This window comes from Natrix helvetica (assembly GCF_964273705.1).
Source record: "Natrix helvetica genome assembly, chromosome: 2".
Taxonomy (NCBI): Eukaryota; Metazoa; Chordata; class Lepidosauria; order Squamata; family Natricidae; genus Natrix; species Natrix helvetica.
In genome coordinates this window covers 157,768,485-157,778,755 of record NC_138552.1, presented here as the reverse complement: position 1 = coordinate 157,778,755, position 10,271 = coordinate 157,768,485, and the positions used below count along the sequence as shown (strand labels likewise).

The window sequence follows — 10,271 nt, the reverse complement described above, 5'->3', positions numbered from 1 at the left end:
CCATTTGAAGGCTTTCCAGCTTAATATTTGTTAAGTGAACCACTGCAGGTGTTAACGTTAGTAACATGATCATTAAGTGACTTCCCCATTGACTTTGCTTGTCAGAAAGATCGCAAAAGGTGATCACATGATCTCAGAACACGGCAGCCATCATACATATGGATCAGTTGTCAAGCATCCGAATGACAACCGGAGAGGTGCCGCAGAAGTGCTGCAATGGTCATAGGTCAGTTTTTCCAGTGCCGTTGTAACTTTGAACGGTCACTAAATGAACTGTTGTAAGTTGAGGACTACCTGTAAATCACAATCCACATAGATTTTAGCTTTGTTAGATAAGCAGTTATGTATCTCAGGGTTTCCTCGGACTACCATACCTGGGCAATGAAAATCTAGATGACCACGAGATGGCAATTCACATGGTCTTCACTTACTGTCCGCTCATTCAACAACTGTTTGAAGTTTTGATGAAACTAAAAGGAGATTTAATAACATTTCTTCCAAGCTATGGCTGCTGTAGCCTCTCCAGGATCATATGATTGCCACTTGGCAACCAGGTGTGCTTTTATGACAGTTGCGGTGTCCTGTGGTCAAGTGATCACGCATTGACCCTCGTAGCCAGCTTCCAACAAGCAGTCAATGGGGAAGCCTATGGGAAATCACAATCATGTGATGTTGCCCTTAATGAACAGTGGTGTTTAATACCTGAAGTGGAACTGATATCATAAATCTATGAGTTCTAGTCTCACTTTAGGCATGAAAGCTGGCTGGGTGACTTGGAGGCAGTGACTCTCTCCCAACCCAACCCACTTCACAGGGTTGTCTTGTGGGGGAAATGGGAGGAAGGAATACTAGATTATGTTCAACACCTTGAAGTTGTTACAAGAGTAATTAAAGTGAGATTAAAAATAAATAAAGCAATAAATCAGGCCTGGTTACATGATGTTTCCTTTGACTACATTGTTTAGCAAGTGTTGTTGGTGAGAACTACCTGTGTTCTGCCATCTACTGGTGATCTGGTATACTGCAGCCTCGGTATGATTACTCCTTATGATGTTCCGATTCTGATGTATTCTCAACAGGGACGTGCGGTCAGGGGAGGCAGGGGAGGCAGAGCCTCACCGCTCTCATCATGAAAATAAAAAAAAAAGGGAAAAGGGAAAAGGCGCTGAGGAGCCTTCTGCACACATGGTCCGGGAATGTGTGCAGGAGGCTCCTCTAGCCTCAGCCTCCCTCCTGCACATGTGGTCCCATTCCCCACCTTCCTGAGTCAACATGAAGGGGACCGCAGAGCGTGAGCCGTGGTCCCGTGGAGCGCGCTCCGTGGTCCCCTTCATGTTGACTCAGGAGTAAGGAAGGAGGGGAATAGGACCACGTGTGCAGGAGGCTGAGGCAGCTTAAGCCTCCTGCACACGTGGTCCCATTCCCTGCCTTCCTGAGTCAACATGAAGGGGACTGCGGCTCGCGCTGATGACGTCACCAGCCTCACCAGCCATAAACCTCACCGCACGTCACTGATTCTCAATGACCTCAGGCTATGTTAATGATGGAAAAAGCCAGTTATGTCAAAAAATTTAATTGCAGAATTATTTACAGAATATGGTCATAAACAATACAGGAACCAATTAAAAGAGGCAGCTTCATAAAAGAGCCATGGGAGAATGGGGAAGTAGTTGAAGCACATCTGTTGTTTTTTTCTTCTTCTTCTTCTTACAATTAGCTGAGAAAAGATAATGAAAAAAAAAAAAAAAACCCAGGAATAAAACAATTGGCAATGAAGTTTCAAATAAACAACATTTTTTTGTTAAATGAGATATTACAGAGCAGCAAGAAATTATTGTAATGAAACATTGCACTGTATATTCTGTATAGATATCCTGCATGCTACCAAACAGAACTGCTCAGAAGAACAATAAAAGCATGGGAAAAGAGAATTACATAAAATAGTTTCTCTAGTAGTGTAGATTTATACAGATGACAAATATTTGGCACTCAGTTTGTTCTCATTGTTAGCATAAGGTCGTGTGTGTGTATAAATTTTTAACCATAAATTAAATAACTATTTTCCTGTTTCTAACATTCCTTGAAATTCTATAAGAGGAATTTGATTTGATTTGATTTGATTTAATTGCCAGGCCACATTGGATATTTTGGTGCATCACTCACTAAGTGAACCTCTGTTTATTCCTGCACAGCAGAAGCTGCACTATAATAACAGTGACTTTTTGCTTTATAGGAAAGAACAGTTCCAGTGTAGTAGTATTTGCATGGATTTTAGAGAGTTCTTTTGAAAGCAATCCACTGTGATCCTTTTTTTTTAAAAAAAAAAAGTAATAAATGCATATAACGGAGGAGATCATGCATATATCTTGAGCTCTTTGAAAGTGAAAGGGTGACAAATAACCAAAGTTCAGTGGTAAATTAATTTGCAGATGTGAATGTACATCTCACAGATAATTGTACATTGGGAAAGGGCAGAAAGATGGATAGGACAGAGAATGCAGAATTTCAATAAGGACTTCATCCACATTTGCCATTAAGTATTGAGTACATTTTGCAGAACAGGGAAAACGCTCTGTTAAAAAAGAGCAGTTTTTATAGATCCAAATTTATATTCAGACATTCAACCCTGCTGTGATTATAGTTTGGTTGGAAGAAAAAAAAAATGGCTGTGATAGACTCTTAGCTAGTCTTGGCTGATTTCTTTCTTTCTTTTTTTATTTCATACTCAGTATGAAGCCACTTGATTATGAAAAGCTTTCCAGCTTTTATATTACTCACACATCTATTGTATCAGCCATCTTAAAAAAAAACATGATTAGGAAAAGGATGCAGAAAATAAAGCAAAAAGGAGCTAAGTTTATCTTTGTGGCTTTTGTCAGTGCAATACTTTCTCCCTTAATTAGTTTTTTCCCTAAGCTTCCATTTTATAGTTTAGAACTTAATTTTATATAAATATTCATGCATTGTACAGGGCCAGGAAGATGCAAGCAAAATGTGATCAACATTTCAGAACTCCATATCTTATTCAGAAAGAGAACTATGCATGGAACGGATACTCTAATTTCTTTTTCTGATTACATCATCTAGCTGATAAATCTTCCATAGAAGCCCTTGCGAGTAAATGGAGCACAGACTTCTAGGGCTGTCCCATAATTAAAATGTACAAAAGGAATGAATGTGAGAAATGGAATTAATATATAAATGATACAAATATTAGTAAAGTACATGAGGCACTGCTAATTAAACAGAGAAACCTGCATGATGATATAATTCCTAGGTGCTAAGAGACTCCAGTTGCAATTGTGAAAATGTAAAACAAGTGCAAAACATTTTTTTAGAGAAATGGAAGTCACAACAGTCCTATTCCTCCGGCATCTTAACTGGATCAGGAGGGAGGGCTGTTGTTGGGTTATGGAAATACCAACAATATTTTGTCTTCTTCAAGGTTAAACCTCACGTGATTGGTTATATCATATATCATCTTTATCCCACCAATTGGCCCATTTTGCCTAACTAATCTTCTGATGAAAACGAGACAGAAGGATGTAACAGTGGAGGGGAGTAGACTCACTGACAAGCCCTAATAGTACAGGAAGCAACGGTCAAAGACAGCATCTGAGTTATATCTCCTGCTGCTTGCTTGGCCAGTGGAGAAGGAAGGCTGCCTGGAGCAGGAGATCCACTAGAGGGTAGCAAAGTAAGAATTTAGTGGTCATCTGTACTTTTACAGCCCAGATTAAATAGTTTGTTAAAACTAAGAAATTAAGGAAAGATTGAGGAAAGATACCATTATTATTTTCTAAAAGGGGGGGGGAGATATACTCTAAGCCAATCTTATCTCAACTTGTTTTGAATATCCACTGTCAATATCCATTTGTGCAGGGACTAACAATTCTGCAGGAAGGAGAGCTCTGGACAGGGGAAGAAATGAGTCAGAATAACATAAAGCATGCATCAGTTTGCTTCTAAGAAACGGACATATTTTCAGGGTTTCAGAATTTTTAGCTGATGACAACATACAACTGAGCATGTTTGGGCATGGAAGCCCAGCAGGGTCCACCCTAGTTAGCAGTTAGGGGGAACTCCTGCAGAGAAGCAGAGCTCTAGGTTAAACTGGAAAGTCTTGTAGAAAGACAGAGTAGCAAACAGTTTTTGCATTGTTCTTAAGAAAACTGCAGGATGTGGCATCATGCTCACTTTGAAGGCTCCTTTACATTCTATGAAAAGCTTTCCAGCTTTTATATTACTCACACATCTATTGTATCAGCCATCTTAAAAAAAACATGATTAGGAAAAGGATGCAGAAAATAAAGCAAAAAGGAGCTAAGTTTATCTTTGTGGCTTTTGTCAGTGCAATACTTTCTCCCTTAATTAGTTTTTTCCCTAAGCTTCCATTTTATAGTTTAGAACTTTCTAGAAGAGGGAAATCTTTGAATAGATGTATGCCTTCTGGAATACATTTGATACCAATCTTAAGTGCTTGTGTGTGACAGTGTGTATAATAACAAAGCAATTTTCTGTCTTTCAAAATGCTTTTGAGGAATGTTTTATATAAAAACCACGTCTTTTTTCTGAATTCAACATATATGTGCTGTAAGTAAATTGATAAGAAGCTAAAAGCTACCAAATACCATTTTGGTTTTACCCATAATGATATTTTCATCCTTGCATATTATTCCAAGAAAGTCCTTTCGAATAAATTATGTAGTAAAATCACAATGTACATACAAAATATTTTATTGTAATTGCCTATTATTTTGTCTATTGTTATTAGAATTAGAGCATTTTATTTCCCAAACTCGTTAACGCTGCTGTGTCTTGAAACAGGAATATAGTCATATTTGAAATGGAAGTAATTAGTTTTCAATGGTCCTGCAATATACAGTTGTATTTTATACTGTTGAAAGAGTCTTTAAATCAAAAGCACTGCAAGTCATTCTCAAATATACTACTTTTCACATTCATCCTAGACAGGGCCGAATGACTTGTGACACACGTAATAGAAACACTAATTTTTATCTCCCTCTCCCAAATTAAAAATATAATACATAAGAAGCATGGCTTATTATTTGCCATTATTGTTTTAATCTTTCCTATATAAAAGAGATTAAATATATTGCACTTAAAAACTCAACTTGTGAACAGGTAACATTTCATTGGAATGGGCAGAAGGCATCTGGTTTACATTTTAAAGATTTTTCTTTGGAACAGAAGTGGAACAAACGGGGACATACAGTGGCAAAGGCATTCCTTCAACATATTCCCATCACTGCCTGAGCAACATACAATTTAGCGTAGAACTTTCAAAAGAGCCAAATTTACCCTTCGTATATTTTGCCTTCCTTTTCAATGAGAGTATGCTTTTAAAAAATGATTTTATGAAAAAAAAAAACAAAGAACTTTAGACTATTTTGAATAACATTTTGTTTGTCCCGGAAGTGCATTTTTCCTTTGGGAACCTCTCTTAATTTTTTAGGGAAAGGATAAAACTATATATTATATTAATTGTATGTAAATTGGATATACACCTTTTTTTTCAAAAAAAAAAATTGTATATTTGCTGGAGCTGTGGGTGTTTATATGTGCTTTTTCAATCTAGCATATATTTTTGTTGTTGTTGTCATTGCTGGTATACTAACATGCATGGCAAATAGGAGAAACCGAATATTGAATACAGAAGCACCTAACTGTGCAATCACTAATTACAGCTCCAGCAAAAACAGTTTAAAATTTAATGAAATTTTTGTGCAAACAATATTGGAGGGCATTGATGTGCAAATATGGTTAACTGTTCTAAGCTTTCAATTTCATAGCTAGGAACTTTTTTTTTTTTTGTCTCTGGGTATGCTATGGTTGCGAATCAAATGCAGATCATTTTATCACCATCAGTCCCTTATCTACATAAGGGAAGGAAGGAAGAAAAGCACATGTGATTTGGCAATATTTTTAAAATAAAATAAAATGAAATAAAAACATAGCAGCATAATAGGGATGTAGCAGAAGGAGAGAAAGATATATTTCAAATCTGCTGTCTCAAAGAAATGCATATTTTATTCATTTATTTCCATGTAGTTATTTCTAATTAACAGCTCCATTTGAAATAAAGTTACCTTTAAAGATGCCTTATCCCTGCAGATATTCTTGCATTTAAAACAAAACTATAAGCAGCATTAATATTGTACACTACCCCAAAATCAATTTATTTCCAAGTGCAGAAATTCTTTGAATACTCGGTGGATGGGAATATCTTAATCATCACAGACTAATAGTTCAGGAATATTAATATTTCATTATTATTGTTATCATCGTGTCATCATCTTTCTTTCTTACTTTCTTTCTTTTTTTCTTTCTTTCTTTCTGCTGTACATTCCTCATGGGTTTTTATTTGTTTTTTTTGCTTCCAAATGCAATTTAAGGCTATTTGGTAAATTCTACATAAGAGATCAGGTTCAATTTACACTGTTCCCTCCTTCTCAAACATTCAACTCTAAAGATTCGTATCTTGAAGCTAAACATGCTTATATCAGCTTTGCCCTAAAACAGAATGCATGCTTAACAAAATATATTGGAAGAAAGGGGGATGAGGGATGGAAACCCTAATGTCTTCTTTACTTCCTACAACAGCAATCTCCAACATGTGCACTTGAGATACATTAGGACTAAACTTCCCCATCGTTTGTACAATTCTTATATAACACTGCTATTGTTCATGCAAACTAGCATGATGGGAGCTGTAGTTCAACATCTATGGAGGGCACCTGGTTGGAGATTGCTGTTAAAATGTCTTGCATTTTTCAGTCATGTGACAAGCTGAAGGCTCGCAAAGTACATACTTAAAGTGCTCATCAAGGTGAAGAATCAAAGTGCTGTAGGCTAGTTTAAATAGCGGTTCTGTCTATGGCTAAATACATTTTGCTTAACAGACTGATAACAGAAACTTGACTCTGTTCTAATATTTTGTATGACTCAGAATTCTGACTTCAATAGTGGTGGGATATGTTTTCTTGTATCTTCATCTGAAAAGATTCAAAAACTTGGATCACAGCCTTTGAGAAGGCAAAAACAATAACACATTGTTCTCAGAATTTGTTAAACTTCTGTGTAATTTCTAGCTTTTGCTGTGATGTTGATCAAGAACTTAGAAACATGCTACCTTTCTTACATTCTACTGTTAGAAGCCACATGTCTTTTAAAACAAGTTCTTTATGTCTGAAACAATCAAGAAACCTTTTCTTATCTTTAATTCATACTGCATAGGAAAAAAGAATTCTGGAAAAAAAATACAAATGTAAACCACAGTTCACCTTTTTTTTTTACCTTAAGATTACCATTGAAACTGAGATATACTTACCACTCACATTCATATTTCTTAAACTGGTTACAACATCACAACTGGTATTTTAAACAAGCAAACTTTTTTTGTGTTTTGTTTTTTGTTTGAAAGGATACCCTGGAAACTCAATTGATCTAGCATTTTGAAACTTCAAATATTACGCGTAGCATCGCTTTTCAAATTTAAGTAAAAAAAAGAGTGTTCACAAATGAAAGAAGTACAACATAAAAGAACTGTTTAAAATGTAATGAATGTTCTCAAAGAGTAAATAGAGCTTTCACATCTTGCTACAGATGATCGAAATTCTTAAGGCTTTCCTTTGTTCCTCTTTCTTCAAGTTCCTTTGCATTTTTCCTTCGGATTTCTTTCAGGGACAGATTTTTCCCAATGGGAAATGATTCCTATGCTTCTCTGTTCGGGATGAATGTTGGAGTTTTCATGGCTGGATATTTCTGTTCATCTCCAAAAACTCAAGTGTGAGAGGTGAGGAGAGACCTGGTGCGAGTCTGCAGTAACCAAGAGAAGCAGAATTGCCGAGCACGTGGGCAGAAAATCTAATCGGGTTCAAGGCAAAGAAACTGAAGCGGGAAGGGAAGGGAAGGGAAGGGAAAGGAGGAGAGAAATGGATTCCTTCTTTTCTTGCACTTTACATTTGTAGCACCTTCTACTTGAATTAGCTAATGCCTCTGGTGAATGGAGAGATGCACCCAATTCAAAGTTTGTGTTTTTGTTGTCTTATTCCTAGTTATCGCATCATTTATAAAAATATAAATAACCAAAAAAGTAAGCTGGGTTCCATCTCAAGAGGTGTTTCCTGTTGTCCTCTGAGAACGTAATTTTTATAAGTAAGGTCTCAACAAGCCCTATGCGTTGGAGCTGACTGGTGTAGTCCGATCCTAATAATACAAAAAAGAAAAGAGCAGGGAGGATTCTTGCAACGGGCTCAGCAAATTCTGAGGACATAAACAGCATTCTGTTGTGTGTCTGGCACAAAGGAGACAACAACAGGGCAGGGAGGGGGCCAGGAACAGGGAGGAAAAAAAGAGCAGGGAAGAGGAGACCAGCTGTACAAGCACTTGCTTGGTTCCGTCGTTTGTTTAAAAAAGAGGAAGCAACGATGCAGCATCTGGGTCTTTTTAAAGCCTCGTTTGGGCTTCTGGAATATAGATCTCAATGCTGTCTGCACGCTCCGTAGCAGAGTTTTGCCGGAAAGAGGCTGCCCGCTTAGCAGCCATGAGGCGTCTTCGAGCTTCTTGGCGCTGTCGGTCGGGCAGATCCAAAGACTTCTCTCGGGTGATGGGGAATTTTCCTTTAGGGGGCTTCTTTGGTACAGGCGGAGGAACCTTTCTCTCTTCCTAAGATGCAGGGGAGGAAAAAAGAAATGAAGCAGGAAAGGAAGGGAGCCTAAAGAAGGTACAGTGTGGGCCTCATTCATTGACGTTCCCTGGAAGCTCCAGGTGCATCCCTGTGAGGCATCCATGACGGTAGTGACTGTCCCAAGCACGGTAGCCACTGACCAATGTTAGCTGAGTTCATGAGGACGAGGGACAAAAATGTGCATTGCCACACAGGTTCTGCTCCCCCCCCCCCATGTATTTACGTGCAATGATGAGACCAGTCATGGTCTCTGTTTCATCATTTTGATATTATCATGGTTTTTTGGTCTGCACTGCCCTACAGGTTGGAGCATTCTCTCTTTTATTTGCAACAATCACATATGTCTTCTTATTTCTGTTCCAAATATGCATTAGGTCTGTGATGGAGAACCTATGGCATGCGTCTCACAGGTGGCATGGGGAGCCATATTGGGTGGCACGCCAGCTGTCAGCTCTGGCGCACATGCACACATCGGCCAGCTGGTTTTTCACATTTCCGGAGGGCCAGGGGAGGCAATTTTTACCCTCCCCAGCCTCCGAAGAGCTTGGGAAGAATGGAAAATGGCCCTCACGGGCCAACTGGAAGTTCGGGTGCTGCGCGGGCAGAGCGGAGTGTTGCTGTAAGGGCAGCATGCCAGCAGCAGCAGGCTGGGTGGCTCACTCATCCGCAGTTCTGCTGGCTGGCATGGCTGGCTGGTTGGACACTGCCCGGAGTGCGAGGCTGCCTGGGGAGCTGCCTCTGCCTCTGCAAAGACAGGGCATTTGTGCCGGTAAAGGTTGGTCCAAAATGGGGGAGGGGGCGCATGCATGGTAGGCGTGCACATGCACTTGGGGAGGTTCGTGGGGGTGCACCCATGTGCAGGGGCTGCATATTGCATTATGGGTGCTGGCATGCAGGTGTTTTCGTGTGTGCGTACGCACTTACTTTTGGCACACAACAAGAAAAAGGTTAGCCACCACTGCATTAGGTATTAATGGACCATTAATTAATTAATGGTAGTAATGGAAGTTCAGAAAAGAATTTTATTAATCTCTCCCCCCCTCCCCCCCGCATCTGTCTGTCTGTCTGTGTCAGTCAGTCAGTCATATCTATCTATCATCTCTATATTTTTTCCTTTCTTTCTTCCTCCCTCCCTCCCTCCCTTCATGTAGGTGAAACACTATTCCATAGAGCAGATGCTACAACAGAATTGGCACACTTCCCATTAGGTGCCGTTGTTTCTGGGAATGAATTTGTATCATGCTGTTTCTACTAGATCTAGGACCAGTAGAGATAAAGAAACATGTGGTCTCCTTGTACTCCCTATAGTGAACAGAATGAAGCACTAATGTCCTGAGCACTTTTTATTTAGCCCCACCAAAATAACTAAATCCATCTGAGCAGAGTGGATGCAGCTAGAAGTACAAATTTGAAGTATTTAACTTTCATGGAAGAGAAAACTAAATTTTAAACTCTCACACTGAAGTCAACATGGCTAATATTTAACTGGCTTTATTAAGAATTCTCAGCCTTAGAGGTGAGGTGAAAACCATATAAAGACAAGTTTTATATACTAATGTTT

At 38.8% G+C, this 10,271-nt stretch overlaps 1 protein-coding gene across 1 annotated transcript in view; it reads right to left on the bottom strand.

Moving 5' to 3' along the window:
* Positions 1-1,564: 1,564 nt before the first annotated feature.
* The window catches only part of DLGAP2 (DLG associated protein 2), a 195,721-nt gene continuing 187,014 nt past the window's right edge, over positions 1,565-10,271 (bottom strand). Inside the window, exon 13 of the mRNA XM_081945749.1 lies at positions 1,565-8,688. Coding sequence (XP_081801875.1) covers positions 8,470-8,688 — 219 coding nt within the window. The 3' untranslated portion in view covers positions 1,565-8,469. The remainder of the gene's footprint in view (positions 8,689-10,271) is intronic.